The 17558-nt window shown below is 37.1% G+C and overlaps 1 protein-coding gene across 1 annotated transcript in view; it reads left to right on the top strand.

Moving 5' to 3' along the window:
* The window catches only part of ETFA (electron transfer flavoprotein subunit alpha), an 81244-nt gene that overhangs the window by 29240 nt on the left and 34446 nt on the right, over positions 1 to 17558 (top strand). Inside the window, exons 7-9 of the mRNA XM_004758490.3 lie at positions 33 to 134; positions 459 to 527; positions 6561 to 6643. Of these exons, the coding sequence (XP_004758547.1) occupies positions 33 to 134; positions 459 to 527; positions 6561 to 6643 (254 nt within the window). The remainder of the gene's footprint in view (positions 1 to 32; positions 135 to 458; positions 528 to 6560; positions 6644 to 17558) is intronic.

Here is a 17558-nt window from a genome sequence, read left to right as displayed (position 1 = left end):
CATTGTTTTGTTATCTGTATCAATGTATGCAGCATCAAGTCCTTCCCCAGTGGGGATAGCAGAGTGGCTTGACCAGAAATTAACCAAAAGTGATCGACCAGAGCTAACTGGTGCCAAAGTGGTAGTATCTGGTGGTAAGTGGAATATTATAATTTATTAATTTTAAAAGATGTTATAAACTTAAAATTGATTTTATTAGTATTTATTATAGAGGAGTACAGATTTTATTTTTTTCCCCAAATGTAAGATAGGTAGGTTGCAAGTATTATTCCCATTCTACCAATTAGGATAATGAAATCATGAGCTTGATAATACAATTTCGTCTCTCAGTTGCACATCTATATCACTGGCACCAGGGGGAGCTTGGTACAAGTCATCTCTAAAGCTGTATAGAATGGAGTTTATGTTTACTTACTTAATTAATTAATTAATTTATTTTTCTTGTCTTCTTCAATGAGGTCGGGGTTTGAAGAGCGGAGAGAACTTTAAGTTGTTGTATGATTTGGCAGATCAACTACATGCTGCAGGTAAAGGTATTTTCTTTAGTAGAAAAATACTCCCTTTTTGTTGGAAATATGTTTTCTTTATTATTTCATTTGTATATAAGTCACTGAAGCCTACAGATTATTTTGCTTTCTCTGGTTTTCAACTTTTCTCTCTGAAATGGTTTTTCTTAGTTGCCAATTAAGTGATATAGCATTCAGTGTACAGAGGGCCCTTGTACTTTTTTATTGTTTATGTAACACTCTTAAAGATGTGAAATCTTTGTTGTTTTTCCATTTAGTTATTTATTTATGTATTTATTTAAAGATTTTATTATTTATTTGAGAGAGAGAGGACGAGAGCAGAGAGAGAAGCAGACTGCCTACTGAGCAGGTAGCCTGATGTGGGGCTTTATCCCAGGACTTGATCCTGGGACTCAGGGATCACGACCTCAGTCGAAGGCAGCCACTTGACTGACTGAGCCACCCAGGCACCCCTGTTTTTCCATTTCAAAAAATCTTTAAATGTCAGCTTCAGTGCCTATTTAGATTCAGGAATGCCCTTGTTTTTCTCGTTATTGGTAGTCTGATATCAGTCTCTCATAAAAATAGAAGTTAATGTTATTTTAAAATTGTAGTTAACCATTTAAAGGAAAGATAGAATGTATTAAAAATGTACTGAAGAGAATGGAATGGTTTTTGAAATCAGAAAATTGGAAATATTTTAGTTTTTAATTATAGAACTATTGCATGAATATGATCTTTATACAGTGGGGCGCCTGGGTAACTCTGTTGGTCAAGTGTCCAACTTTTGATTTGATCGTCAGATGGAGCCCTGTGTCGGGCTCCACACTGGGCATGGAGCCTGCTTAAGATTCTTGCTCTTCCCTACTCTCCCTTCCTTTCCTGCTTAAGATTCTCTTTCTCCCTCTCCCACTCCCTCCCCATCTCTTTCGCTTGCTCTCTTTCAAAAAAAAGTTTCCATTCTTTTCTTCTTTCCCCTTTTAAAGAGTTTTGAGTATAACTTTCTAGGTTTTTTTATATGCTTTTATATTAGCTAATACATGTACTCATAGAAACAGTAATGGTTTTGTCTGAATAAGGGCATTATGTTGACTCTATAATCAGATGGTTTTCTTTGAGGGTGTTTATTTCCTTCATTTATTCTTTAATTGAACAAATATTTATTGAGGGTCTGCCATAGGTCAGGTATTATTTTAGGAGCTGGGAAATAGTAGTGAGCAAAATAAGCAGCCTCTCTCCTTATAGAAGTTACATTTATATTTGAGTGAGACTAGTATTATTTTTCTGTGGCTACTGTAACAAATTGCTATTAAACTCTGTGGCTTAAAACAGAAAATTATTCTGACAGTTCTAGATGCCAGAACTATGTTGAAATCATGGTGTTGGTAGGACCACACTCTGGTAGCAAATCAGTTCATTTCCAGTTTTTTTTTTTTTTAAAGATTTTATTTATTTATTTGACAGGTAGAGATCACAAGTAGGCTGAGAGGGAGGCAGAGAGAGAGAGGAGGAAGCAGGCTCCCTGCTGAGCAGACAGCCGAATGCGGGGCTTGATCCCAGGACCCTGGGATCATGACCAGGCTTTAACCCACTGAGCCACGCCAGTGCCCCTGTTGATTTCCAGTTTTTAGAGGCTGCCCCAGTATTCCTGGGTATGTGGCTGCATCACTCCAATCTCTGGCTTTGTCTTCAAATCACCTTCTTCTCTGTGTATCTCTATCAGACCTCCTTCTGTATCCCTTTTATAAGGATACATGTGATGATATTTAAGGGGCGACCTAGATAATTCAGGATAAGGATCCTTTCTTAAGATCCTTTGTATTGTATCTTTTGCCGTGTTGGTAATACAGGGGATTAGAAAGTGAATATATTTTTTGGAGGGGCCGTTTTTCTGCCTACCACAGACACTAAATGTAATACATTAGCATATAATAGTATGTTAGAGGATAATAAATGCTATGAAAAGGAGGAGTTTAGAAAGAGGAAAGATGTCAGTTTTAAGTAAGATGTCAGAGGAGGCCTTAATAAGGAGACATCTGAACAAAGGTGTTTTTTGTTGTTTTTGTTTTTGTAAGATTTTATTTGGCAGGGAGAGAGAGAGTGAGAGAGGCAACACAAGCAGGGGGAGTGGGAGAGGGAGAAGCAGACTTCCTGCTGAACAGGAAGTCCAATGCAGGGCTCCATCCCAGGACCCTGGGATCATGACCTGAACCAGAGGTGGATGCTTAATGACTGAGTCACTGAGGCATCCCTGAACAAAGGTTTGATAGAAGTGAAGGAGCAAGCCATGAGGAGATCTGAGAAAGAGAATGTTTCAGGTAAAGGGATAGGTAAAGTACAAAGGGTCCAGCTAAGGGAGAAGTATGTCTGGTTTATGTGACAAATCGCAAGGAGGCCAGTGTGGCTGGAATGGAAAATGCAAAAAGGGAGAGTAGTAAGAGATAAGATTGGGAATAAAAGACCAGTACACATAGGGCATTATGTGCTTTAGTAAAGAGATTGCTTTTTTCTTGATGAAATAGGAAACCATTGAAAGGCTTGAGTGGAAGAGTCACATGACTGGACACTCTAGCTACAGTTTTGAGCACAGATATGTGTAGGGGAATAAGTGCATTAAGAGGGAGATCAGTTAGGAGGCTATTTTAATCATTCAGGTAAGAGATACTGGCGGTTTTGATCACGTTAGTAGCAATAAATGTGGGGAGAAATAGTTTTAGGATATATAGTTGAAGGTAAAGAAACTGGGATTTCTTGACAGATTGGATATATATTGTGAGAGAGAGTTTTTATCTGGCAGTTGGTAGGATGAAGTTACCATTAGCTGAGACAGTGAAGACTCCAAATGGCACAGTTTCCAGGGAGAGATCAGGAATTCCATTTTGGGCATATTAAGTTTTTTTTTTTTTTTTTTTAAGATTTTATTTATTTATTTATTTATTTATTTGGCAGAAATCACAAGTAGATGGAGAGGCAGACAGGGAGAGACAGAGGGAAGCAGGCTCCCCGCTGAGCAGAGAGCCTGATGCGGGACTCGATCCCAGCACCCTGAGATCATGACCTGAGCCGAAGGCAGCGGCTTAAACCACTTTGAGCTAACAATGAAGAAACAAGTAGAAATGTCAATTAAACTGTTGGTATAGGAATGTGGAGTTCATTGGAGAAGTTTGGGTTGGAGTATAAATTTGGTAATCAGTTGCATTTAGATGTTATTTAAAGCCATGAAACTGGATGATATCGTCAAGGGAGTGAGTGTAGATAAAAAAGAGGTCCCAGGACTAAGCCCTAGACATTGTAAGATTAAAAGGCAGGGGAGAAGGAGAGAAAGACCAAAAGGAGTGGTAAGTAAGGCAACAAAACCAGGACAGAGAGCACGATGTTTTGGAATCCAATTGAAGTGTTTTAGTCAGGTATTGTAATAGGTCAAGGAAAATGAGGACTGAGGGTGACTAATTTAGCCATTTAGAGGTCATTGGTGACTGAGCATTTTTAGTGGAGTAGTGGGGACAAAAACCTGAGTGGAATGTATTTTAAAGAATGATCCAAAATGGTGTTTACATGACTACATTGACTTTATGATAAACCATTGAGCAGTACATTTGTAATTTGCATGTGTTTCTATACATGTGTTACATTTTAATAAAGTTTTTAGAAATAGATTGGAAGGCCTGGAACTGGAATCAATACAGACAAATCTTTAGAGAGATTTTGCTATATGGGAAAGCAGAGAAATGAACAGTATTTGGCAGGGGAATATTTTAAAGAAGGAACAAATAATAGCATGCTTCTATGCTGATGGGAATGCTCCAGTTGAGAGGGGAAAATTAATGATGCAGGAGAGGGAGGGGAGATATCTGGAGTGGTATCTTAAGTAGGCAGAAAAGTATATGGACACAGCTGTAGGTTGGTGGGTGTATGTTAGTTGGAGCATATGGAAGTTCACTTGTGATGATATCAATTTCTTAAGTCAAATAGGAAACAAGGTCATTGGCTGAGAGTGAGGATGGTAAAGATGTGGGGTGTTTAATGAGAGAAGAAAAGATTCAGAGTTATAGTTTAGGAAGCAGAGAATTCAAGTCTATTTATTTAAAGTAAAACCCAGTGCACACAGCTTTAGTGTTGGTGTTTTTCTCCAGTTATGCTGAACTACAGGGGGACAGGTATGGAAAATGTAGATAGGTTATTTATCTGTTAACTGTTTATCTGTTAATCTGTTAACTGGAGATGGAGTTTTTCCAGTTGAGTGTGATCTCCAAGGCAAGGAGATTGAAGGCATATGCAATGAAGTGATTAGAATCATTGATCATAGAATTTAAGCTAGGTTAAAGAAAAGACAATATAGTAGGAGAGAGGGTCAGCAAATAGAAATGTGGATCCCAGTGAGGTCAGAGGATTGTTAGAGCTGGGTGCGAAGGGAGTCAGCTAGAAAGAGTAGGTCACAAAGAGACATTGGAGATTGAGATTGTCAAAGGATATTGATAATGGAAAGGTTGGGGATATGACCACGGGTGTGGCTGAGGACCCAGATGATTGGAGAAGAGTTTAAGGAGCCAACAGGCCAGGTGTTGATATCTTTGAGAATTAAGACTAATATTGGAGAAAGTGGCAATGGCCCAGAAGCTAAAAATCATTGAGAAATGAAGGATAATGGACTTGTGGTTAATAGCCAGCACAGCAATAAATGGGTGACATGATCTGGTCATGTGAGATTCAAAGCTGAAGACTTTTAAGGAGGAAGGAGGGAGAACTTTCTGAAGGTGTCAGTGAGGAGTCCCACCTCCAGGACCAGTGGTATGAAGATGGTGGCAGAGCAGCATCTGCTAGAAGGGTCTGCAGGGGAATCATTGTCTTCAGGGAGCATCTAGACAAAGGGGAAGATGGGTGTAGATTAGGGAGTATGCAGGGCTTTATGGAGATTAGTTTGTAGGTTATGAAGGATAACCTTTGAGTCTGGACCTTGTTGTAGTGACTTAAGTAAGTAAAGGGCAGTATGTGACCAGTCCTCACTTAGGTAGTGTCGAGACTGTGTGCATTAGGAGGTAGTGAGTACTGTCTGTGGCTTCCTTTTGTCCTCTCTAGATGAAGATGAAGAAGACCTAAGACTCATTTTGACCCCTGCTGTGAGAGGGGTGACTTCACTCGAAGTACAGGGCTCCTTGTTGACATCTGCTGAAGGAGGATGAAAGACTACTTAACTTCTCATTTTTTTTTAGATAGGTTAAAACTTATCTTGTGTTATGTATAACGTGTCTTTATCTGATCACAGATGATATCAAAAATTGTGAAGTTACTGCATAAAGGGACATTATATAATGGCGTGCCAAACAGATTATAGTGTATCTTTTATGAATGCCTAGATGCCTTTTTGATAAAGCAAGCAGAGGACTTCAGCCAAATTTAAACTTTTAAATCCTTCGGTTTAAATAGAAGGCATTTCTTGGGGCACCTGGATGGCTCAGTGGGTTAAAGCCTCTGCCTTCGGCTCAGGTCATGATCCCAGGGTCCTGGGATCGAGCCCCGCATGGGGGGGGGGGGGTCTCTGCTCAGTGGGGAGCCCACTTCCTTCTCTCTCTCTCTCTGCCTGCCTCTCTGCCTGCTTGTGATCTCTATCTGTCAAATAAATAAAATCTTAAATAGAAGGCATTTCTTGAAGTTTTGTGAATAAAATGCTCTAGTACTTCCTTTTAGAATTCTTGATCATTGATAAGGGGATTTTTTTTTTTATAAACAAGGCTTTTATAAAATAAATTTGTAAGTGTACTTATCGGTGTCTTTTTTTTTTTTTTAGGATTTTTTTTTATTTATTTGACAGAGAGAGAGATCACAAGTAGGCAGATAAGGAGGCAGAGAGGGGTAAGCAGGCTCCCTACTGAGCAGAGAGCCCGATCTGGGGCTCAATCCAGGATGCTCGCGATCATGACCTAAGCCAAAGGCAGAGGTTTACCCCAATGAGCCACCCAGGCGCCCCTCGGTGTTTCTTTATACAGTTATTAGTGAATATCCCAACCAGCTGATGAATAGAGCTTAAAAAAAATGACAAATATGTTTCTCCTTTAGTTGGTGCTTCTCGTGCTGCTGTTGATGCTGGCTTTGTTCCCAATGACATGCAAGTTGGACAGACGGGGAAAATAGTAGCACCAGTGAGTATTGCAATAAAATATGTAATGCAAAATTCTGTAGGGATAAAAAGTTTGTGTGTACATCTATATATATATATATTTGTTGAATAACCATCTCAGATACCTTTCAGTGTTATCTAAGCAGTTAACTATTACAGTGGGGAACATGTCTTCACAAGTTCTGTGGATTTCTTGGTCTCAGTAAAATGCTTAGCAGTTCTTAAATCTGGCGTTGTCTCTCAGATTTTTCTTTTTAAAATTTTTATTTAAATTCCAGTATCTTGGGGTGCCTGGGTGGCTCAATCGATTAAGTGTCTGACTCTTGATTTCAGCTCAGGCCTTGATCTCAGGGTTGTGAGTTCAAGCCCCTTGTCAGGCTCTGTACTAGACCTGGAGTCTGCTTGATTCTCTCTTTCCCTCTCTCTCTGCCATTCCCTGTCTCTCCCTCTCTTTTAAAAAAAAGAAAAAGAAAAAAATTCCAATGTCTTTCAGATTTTTTTAAAGCAGTGGAACACTGTCAGATTCACGTCAAATCTTTTTTTTTTTTTTAAGATTTTATTTCTTTATTTGACACAGAGAGAGACCGTGAGAGAGGGAACACAAGCAGAGGGAGTGGTTGAGAGGGTGACGCAGGCTTCCCACTGAGCAGGGAGCTGGATGTGGGGCTCGATTCTAGGACCCTGGGATCATGACCTGAGCCAAAGTCAGACACTTAACAACTGAGCCACCCCAGCGCCACTCAAATAAAAATCTTTAAAAAATATTCAGATTGCACACTAAATATAAAATTGGTGAAAATAACATTTTGTTAGTAAATGGATTTTATAAGGTCATGTTAACATTTATTTACCATAAAGCCTATTTACTATTAATAAAAACTGCATTAATGAACACTGAATCTTGAAATCAGGAGCTATGAATAATAGTTGTCTCATCCTGTACAGCTACCTTCTCTCTCTTATTTTGTCTAGCTGCATGAAATTCAGAAAATTATGATCCATATAGATAAGTGATACTAGAATAATTTTCAGTTAAGCCTGTCCCAAACTTAGAAAATGAATACTTTGGTTTAAAAGTTCAGTCCTATGTGCCTGGGTGGCTCAGTTGTTAAGCATCTGCCTTCAGCTCAGGTTATGATCCTAGGGTCCGGGGATTGAGCCCCACATCGGGTTCCCTGCTCAGGGGGAAGCCTGCTTCTCCGTCTCCCACTTCCTTTGCTTGTCTTCCCTCTCTTGCAATCTCTCTCTCTTTCTGTCAGATAAATAAATAAAATCTTAAAAAAAAAAGTCACTAGGGGCGCCTGGGTGGCTCAGTGGGTTAAAGCCTCTGCTTTCGGCTCAGGTCATGATCCCAGGGTCCTGGAATCGAGCCCCACATCGGGCTCTCTGCTCAGCAGGGAGCCTGCTTCCTCCTCTCTCTCTGTCTGCCTCTCTGCCTACTTGTGATCTGTCTGTCAAATAAATAAATAAATCTTAAAAAAAAAAGTCACTAACCGTATCTAATGATTGTTCACATTACACATTCCATGGGTAGACATCTTCAGGCTTGAATTTACAGAAGATCAGACCCACAACGTTCCTAATTAATAATACTTCTACAAGAAATTAAGAATGCACTGAGGTGGCAGACAAACTTCTATTTAGTTTGACTGAAAGGCAGCCCTTGTTAAGTAGGCTATCTGAATGATGGAATGACCAGTGGCATCTTTATCTGTATTGAAAATAAATGTCATACAGTAGTCACCTTTCTTCAACATTGCCATTATGAATATAGAATTATTTTGGTTGTTTCATAAGGAATTTAAATATATTGAATACTTTAAAGACTTTCTTTAACATAAATCATATGATCCCCAGAGATTCTGCTTCATTAATTCTGAGTCAGGCCTGGTCACATATATACATATTTAATTGTGTTTATGCGCTCATGTGTTTAAGCTTTAAAACTTTTGAAACAATCTAGGGGTGCCTGGATGACTCAGTTTAAATATATGGCTCTTGGTTTTGGCGCAGGATGATCTCAGGGTAGTGAGATCAAGGACCTCATTGTGCTCTGCCCTGAGCATGGAGCCATCTTCAGATTCTCTTCCCCTCCCTCTGCCCTTCCCTTCTCTGCTCATGTGTGCATGTGTGCTCTTTCTGTCTCCTAGAAAAATCCCCCAAAACCCTTTTTGAAACAATCTCAAGTGTATAGAAAACTTTCAAATACAGACCAAAAACCTTTATTTTTGTGGGCCGTTTGAAAATAAGTTGCTGAGATGATACTCCATCATTCCTAGATATGTTATGTAGAACATTCTCCCATATAACCACCATACAGCTTTTAAAAATCAAGACATTACTGTTGATAGATTAATTCCGTCTTATCATCAGATCCCATTCAGATTTTGCCTATTGTCCAGTAATGTCCTTTATAGGAAAAGGCTTTAGCTCAGAATCACATGATGCCTGTAGTTGTCATGTATCCTACCATCTTAAACAATTCCTGTCTTACCTTGACTTTCATGACTTTGGCACTTCTGAAGATTGATTATAGGATAGCCATTTTGAAGAGTAGAATATCCTTCAAATTAGGTTTGTTGTATTTCCTCACAATCCAATTTAGTTTATGTATCTTTGACAGGATTATCACAGAAGTGGTATTTCATCCTATCAGGTGGTACACAATTTCATTTTGTCTTGTTACCAATAATTTTCACTTTGATTTTTTCATTAAGGTGAAATCTGTGAAATTTCTCTGCTATATAGTCACTTTTCCCTTTGTAATTAGTAAGTGTTTTATGAAGAGATACTTTGAAATGATGTGAACATTCCAATTTTCCTTAGACTTTCAATTCATATATTTATATCAGTTTGGACTTTGGATTCCCATTTTACCACCAAGTGGGTAAAAATCCATCATCATCATTATTGTACAAATTGTCCCACATTTGGCCAGTGAGAACGTCTTAAAGGTGGCTTCTGTGTCTTTTTTGACATGTTCCCATTTTTCTCTGAGCACTTTCTTACTTTCTAACAGAACACTATGTTCAGGCTCATTTTGTACGTTTCTTGTCTCAGCCCTGGAATCCATCTTTCCTCTAAAGAGCCCTGGTTCCTTTTAGTGAAGAAGAGTATTTAGCAGCCAACAGCTGGATGTTAGCTGCTTTCGTCGCTATTGGGATGTTGTTATTCCCAGGACCTCTCAGTGAGAAAAGCTGTGGAATGTGCATAGCTATGTGTATGTGTAGGCACATAAACACACATTTACATTTGTATTTCTCTATCAGTCTCTATTCCATATATTACTGAAAACAGTAGTTTACTCCGATACTGCCAATTCCAGTCCAATACCGCAGTATCAATTCTAGTTCTCTCTCTTTCCCCTTTTGTAATGCCCTTTTCCTACTGAACAACCTAGACTTTGCCCTTAACAGATGCCCTCCTTGCCCCACTCTGATACCTGCACTGAATAGTACTTTCATATAGATACCCTCTCCGCTTTGCTTGGACTCTGACACTCCTGTCTGGATAATTTCTTCCCAAAGTACAATTTTACATTCCCACCAACTATGTATTTGGGTTCCAGTTGCTTGTCATTTTTACCAACATTTGGTGTTTTAGCTGTTGAATGGTGAATATGTAGTGGTACATTATTGTGGTTTTAATTTGCATTTGCCTGATATCTAAATGATGATGAACATCGCTGTGTTTTGGGGATTCACATGTTTTCCTCAAGAAGTGTCTGTTTAGGGGGCCTGGGTGGCTCAGTGGGTTAAGCCGCTGCCTTCGGCTCAGGTCATGATCTCAGGGTCCTGGGATCGAGTCCCGTATTGGGCTCTCTGCTCAGCAGGTAGCCTGCTTCCCTTCTTCTCTCTCTACCTGCCTCTCTGCCTACTTGTGATCTCTCTCTGTCAAATAAATAAATAAAATCTTTAAAAAAAAAAAAAAAAGAAGTGTCTGTTTAATTCTTTGGCCCTTTTTTATTGCTTGTCTTTTTGTTACTGAAATGTGACACACACGTGTGTGTGTGTGTGTATAAAATATGTATATAATTACTTCTGTAATAACTAGCTATAATATATGAGCTTTTTGTCAGATATGTTTTGCACATACTTCTTGCAAGCTAAGCCTTGCCTATTTGTTTTCTTAATGGTACGGAGTTGAGGAATTTCCCCTCTGTTCCATTTTGTTGAGAACTGTTACCATGAATGGTTGTTGAATTTTGTCAGATATTTTTCTACATTTACTGAAATGATCTTCTGTTTTTTCTCCTTTATTTTGTTAATATGATGAATTACATTGTTTGATTTTTGAATATTAAAGCACTTTGAGTTACTGCGATAAACCCTACTTGGTCATGATATCTTTTTAATATATTGCTGGTTTTGATTGACTGGTATTGTGTTAAGGATTTTGGGGTCTATCTTGATCAAAATAATCTATAACTTTATTTTTAAAAATATTTGTTTAATTTTGGTATCAACATTACTCTGGCTTCAGAAAGATGTTCCCTACTGCTCTATTTTCTGAGTGGTTTGTGTAGGATTGGTATTTTTGTTTTGTTTTTTGTTTTGTCTTAAATGTGATAGAATTCACCAGTGATGCCATTTTGGCCTGGAGTTTTCTTTGATGGAGTGTTTCACAGTTAACACAAGTTCTTTAATGGTTTTAGGGCTATTCAGAGTTTCTATTTTATTTTGAGAGTGTTCGGCTAAGGGATATATTTCAGTGAATTGGTCCAATTCTTCTAAGTTGTCAAATGTATTGGATAAAGGTGTTTATAATACTGCCCTATTTTCTTTTTTTGTCTGTCAGATCTGTAGTGATAGCTCTTCTTTAATTTCTGCAGTTAATTTGTATCTTCTCTTTTTTGTTCACTTTCTCTTCATCAGTCTAGTGAAGAGTTTATAAAAAATTTTTTTAAAATCTCAGTGATCCATCTTTTTTAGAATGACAGCCTTATTGAGATACAATTCATGTACCACACAATTCACCAATTAAATGTTTAATTCAGTAGCTTTTAGTGTATTCACAGTTATACAACCATCATCTCACTTAGTGTTAGAACATCTTCGTTGCCCCCAGAAGACACCTACCTGTTTTTTTTCCCCAACTCCCCAGGCCAAGGCAATTAAGATTCTACTTTCTGTCTATATAGATTTGCCTATTCTGGACATTTCATATTAATAGTTCATAATATTAATAACTATACAATTGGTGGTCTTTTGTGTTTTTTTTTTTTAATTTAGCAAAGTGTTTTCAGAATTTATCCATGTCATAGTATTACTTTTTATTGCTTATAGTATTCCATTATGTGGGTATACCACATTTTATATATCCATTTGTAATTTGATGGACATTTGGATTATTTTCACTTACTGGCTATTCTGAATAATGCAGATATGAATATTCATTTGCAACACATATATTTTAATTTTTCTTGGATATATACCTAGAAGTGGATTTGCTGGATCATATAGTAACTCTTTGATTAACCTTTAGAGGACCTGCCAAATTGTTTCCCATGGCAGCTACACCAGCAGTGAGTCAAATTTTAGCTTTGTTAATTGTTTTCGTTGTGAGTTTTTTTTCCTCTTAATTTTCTTCTTCTAATTACTTACTAATTAATTACTAATTACCTTGCTCCTAAGGTAGAACTTCATTTATTTTGTATTGTTTATTTTTAAAAAATTTTTTGAAGTTTATTTAAGTAATCTTTTTACCCAATGTGGGGCTTAAGCTCATGACCCTGAGATTAAGAGTTGCATGCTCTTCTGACTGAGTTGGCCAAGCTGTGTTGTTTATTTTGTAATGTAAATACTAAAGGTATAAATCTCTGTCTAAGCACTGCTTCAGCTTATTCCACAAATTTTGATATATTTTTATCATTTATTTAAAAATACTTTCTAATTTATAAAATTAGAAATGTTTAATATTTGTGTTTTTTTTTCCTAGAGGGCTTTCTGTTACTGATTTATAATTTAATTTTGGAGAATATCTCTGTAATATTTCAGTCTTAATTATTGAGACTCATTTCATGGTATGGTAAATGCCCTCTCTTGATGAACTTGAAAAGAATGTATTGTGCCATTAGACAGTGCAGGAAAAAAGAGTGAACTTGAAGATATGGTAGTAAAACTCCAAAATGACACACAGGGAAAAAATAAGAAAAACAAACAAACAAACAAAAAAATGGACAGAGCATTGATGAGCTGTGGGACAATTTTAGCAGGCCTAATACGTGTATAGTTGGAATAGCCAAACTTTTTGTAGAAATAATAACCAGAAAATTTTTAAATTTGATGAAACCTATAAACATTACAGATCTCAGAAGCTCAGCAAGCCCCAAGAACAGTAAACATGACAGAAGCTACAAGGCACATCATAATCAAAGTGTTTAAAGGATGATAAAAAGACATTCTTAAAAGCAGAGAAAAATAGGAGTTAAATGCTGCAGTCAAAAAGCAGAGACTGGGGGCATCTGCGTGGCTTAGTTAGTTAAGTTAGTTAGTTAAGAGGCTGCCTTTATCCCAGGTCATGATTCTGGAGTCCTGGGGTTGAGCCCTGCCTTGGGCTCCCTCCTCGGTGGAGAGTCTGTTTCTCCCAGTGTTCTGCCCTCTTGTGTGCATGCGCTCTCTCTCCCCCTCTCTGTTAAATAAAGAAATAAAATCTTAAAAAAAAAACAAAAACAAAAAACAGTGAAACAGACACTGTCAGAATGTGTAAAAAGTAAAACCTCATCTATGTGCCACCTATAATAAATACATTTTAATATAAAAAAGATACATATTGAAAGGGAAGGGAAAGAAAAAGGTAACACCAGGGGTGCCTGGGTGGCTCAGGCCCTTAAGCATCCATCTCTTGATTTTGGCTCAGGTCATGATACTAGGGTTGTGAAATCAAGTCCTGTGTCTGGGCTCAGGGCTCTGTGCGCTCAGCAGGGAGTCTGCTTCAGATTCTTTCCCTTTCTGTCTGCCCCTCCCTGTGTGCACATGCTCGCTCTCAAGTAAATAAATAAATAAATCTTTATCACTGACTTTTACCTCGGAAACCAGTAATATGTTGTAAGTTAATTAATTGAATTTAAGTAAAAATAAATAAATCTTTGGGGGAAATAAAGAGAAACAGATACACCATGCAAGCAGGAAGCATAAGAAATTAAGAAATCTGAATGTCTTTATTAATATCATAGAAAGTAGACTTTAAGACAATAACTACTACCAAAGATAAAGAGAGACATTACATAATAATAAAAAGATTAATTTTCAGGAAGACAGAACAATCATGATTGTGGAAGTGCCCAAAAACATAGTTTCAAAATACTTCAAGCAAAAACTAAGAGAACTAAAGTTAGAAATAAACAATCCATAATCATAGTTGGGGATTTTAACACTTTCTCCTAATAATTGATAAAATAACTAGACCAAGAAATTCAGTAAGAACATAAAAGATCTAGACCAGGGTCAACAGACTTTATCTGTAAAGAGTAATATAGCAAATACTTTTGTTCTATGGGCTATAGAATGTACAACTATAGACAAATAAGTAAATGAATGACCATGGCTCTATACTGTAAAACTTTATATACAGAAACAGGCAACAGTCCAGATTTGGCCTGTTGAACATTTATAGAACAGTGTGTCACCTCTACTTTTACCCTGGAATTCCAGTTACACATATTTTAAATGCATATTTAAATAATTTCTGTTGGTCTATCATCAGGATCACTGACTATTCCATAATTTCAAATTTGCTGTTAAAACCACCTAGGGAATTTCTTAGTTCAGTTTTTTTTCAGTTCTAGATTTGCATTTGGTTCTTTTTATAATTTTTAATTTCTCTGTTGAGATTTCTTATTTGTGTAGTCATTGCAGTTAACTTTTCTTTTACATTCTTTTTTTTTTTAAAAGATTTTATTTATTTATTTGATAGAGAGAGATCACAGCAGGCAGAGAGGCAGGCAGAGAGAGGGGAAGGGAAGGAAGCAGGCCCCTGCTGAGCAGAGAGCCTGATGCGGGACTCCATCCCAGGACCCTGAGATCATGACCTGAGCCAAAGGCAGTGGCTTGACCCACTGAGCCACCCAGGCGCCCTCTTTTACATTCTTGATCATACTTAACAGTAACTGCTTTAAAAGTCTTGTGTGCTAATTCCAAAATCTGGGTTATTTCGAGGCTTATCTCCTTTGATTTGATTTTCACATTTTCCTGTTTTATTCTGTGTGTAGTACAGTGCTTCTCAAATTTTTTGTCTTAGGATTCCTAAGGCTCTCAAAGAGTTTTATTATGTGGGTCATTGTATTAGAAATTCAAATCGAGAAAAATTTAAATATCTTTAAATATTTACTTGAAGATAATAAAACCATTTTTCTTAATATTAATAACATTTTGATGAAAATAACTTATAAAACAAAAATTGATTTTAATGGGGATAGTTTCATTGCTTTACATTTTTGGCTTCATAGTTAGCTTAATAGAAAATTACTAGATTCTTATTTCTGCTTCCACTATGTTTTCTTTTATTAGTTTTATTAAAATATATGAAGAAAATCTACCATCACATAGACATATGTTTGGGAAGAAAGGAGTATTTTAATAGCCTCTTTGGAAAATTGTGGATATCTTTCTTTTACTTTTACATTATACCAGAACTTGACAAGTAATAATTTCTTTTTTTTTCCCCCAAGATTGATTTTTTTGAGAGAGAGAGGCAGAGCAAGCAGGATGAGGGGCAAAGTGAGAGGGAGATAAGCAGGCTAACCGCTGAGCAGGGAGCCTGATGTGGGGCTTAATCCCAGGATTAAACTCAGCGGGTAGCCTGCCTCTCTCTCAAATAAAAGGTCATTGATATGGTTTCACATTCCACACTGCAAATAACCCTTAAGAAATTACTACTTGTTGGGGCATCTGGGTGGCTCAGTCAGTTACATGTCCGACTTTTGATTTTGGCTCAGGTCATTTTGATTTTGGCTCAGGTCATGAGTTCATGAGTTCATGGCTCAGGTCATTTTGATTTTGGTCGGGGTACCAGGTGGTGGGTATTATAGAGGGCACGGATTGCTTGGAGCACTGGGTGTGGTGCAAAAATAATGAATACTGTTATGCTGAAAAAAAAAAAAAAAAGAAACAATGAATCTTGGAACACTACATGAAAAACGAATGGCATACTACATGGTGACTAACATAACATGATAAAAATAGTAATAAAAAACAGAATTCTAATTATTACTTAAAAGCTCAAATTTTGGGGCACCTGGGTGGCTCAGTCATTAGGCAGGTATCTGCCTTTGGCTCAGGTCATGATTCTAGGGTCTTGGGATTCCCTTGGGAGGCATGCATCTCCCTCTCCCACTCCCTGCTGCTTGTGTTCCCTCTCTTAATGTGTCTCTGTCAAATAAATAAATCTTAAAAAAATAAATAAAAATAGAAGCTCAAATTTTGTGATTGGCAACAAAAACTTCTAAGTTGTTTTCTCAGAATTGATAAGCTCATTTCATTTCAATAAAATGTCTGCTAAAACATCAAATACCTGCCACTTGTTCTTTGAATTTAAAGTGTTATAAAGTGGCTGGTTCAGCTTGTAACTTGAACCATCACCCAAGTGATGTTCCTCATGATGGTTATTGTCCTTTGATATACAGTGGAAGTACCTTGTGTACTTCACAGTTTATAATATGGAATTCTAGAACATGTATACTCAAAGGTCAACTTTTAATAAAACTAAAAATTGATACTGCTTCATCAAGAGCAATCTTAAATGAAATTAGCTTTTTATTTTTCAGGTTTTTGTTTTTTTTTTAATTGAGTGTGTGGCCTTGAAGAATATAGTGACAACTAGTTCAGTTTTGGTGCAGCGGTCTGGATTAATGCAGACAGTAGTTTTACTATTGTTCTTTTTGCATCATCAGTGCAAAGGTTAATACAGTTTTTCCAGGATAAATAATGAGATTCAAAAAAGTTATTTAATCCTGAGTATTTATTTCAGCACTGTGCTTGTTGCCAAGCATTCATATAAAGGAATTCTTCAATAATTAGTTGGTATTGATTCTGGACAAATACAACTAAAGCACAAAACACAAAACAAAACTGAAACTCCAAACTGTTTTCTCTTTCAGTACTAGCCAGACAACTAAGAAGCCACCTTGCACATCTCTAATATGGGGGTCACCAGAGTTTTAAGCAGAGTATATATGTAGAGTGTGTGGTTCTCTTTCTGGAATTTTTTCCTTCCTTTCCAGCAAATATGGCAGCCACAAATTGTGTGTTTCCTCAGCTAATAAGACTGCAGGTTTCTGTCTGAAGCAACTGCTTTCTGATCGGCTTTTATCCCCTGTGAGAAATCTGCAAATGCCCCAAGGGAGAAAGTAGTGGTACAAGGTAAATTCATCTTGTGCTTCCCTCCCCTACAGAATTCAGCCTTCTTAAGTGCTGTCTTGGTTGATCTCCAAACTATTTACATAGTTCTTGTCTGTATTTTAACAAGTTTTCATAATTTTTCTCTGCAAGAAGGTTCATTTAGTCTGACAAAAGCAGTTCCCTCAGGACCATGTGCAGGACTCCTAAGGCCAGAATCAAATGCATTACTTCACATGTACTCTAATGAGTACAGAATTAGATTATCATCTTCCTAAATAATATTTTAATTAATTCTACTTAATATTGCATTAGGTTTTTGGCAGGCATATCCCAGTGTTGGCATGTATTACACTTGTAGACTTCCAAACTTCTCCTTCACCTCTGTTGTCTATTAAACCATGTCTCGCCTATCTAATAATAATGAATTGTTCTTTGTGTTTAAAGCTGAACACTGTCATTATTAAATTTGGGTTTTTGTTCTCCACCATTGAAGTCTCTTGATTCTTTTAAAGTTTGATTTTTTTTTTCTATTCACATTCCTCTCAACTTTATATTCTTTGAAGATCCTGTGTTCTATTTTGTTGCCATTTGGTAATAGCT

Source organism: Mustela putorius, unplaced genomic scaffold, assembly GCF_011764305.1.
Source record: "Mustela putorius furo isolate JIRA1106 unplaced genomic scaffold, ASM1176430v1.1 tig00003972_pilon_pilon_pilon, whole genome shotgun sequence".
NCBI lineage: Eukaryota > Metazoa > Chordata > Mammalia > Carnivora > Mustelidae > Mustela > Mustela putorius.
This window is presented reverse-complemented; position numbering and strand designations above follow the sequence as displayed.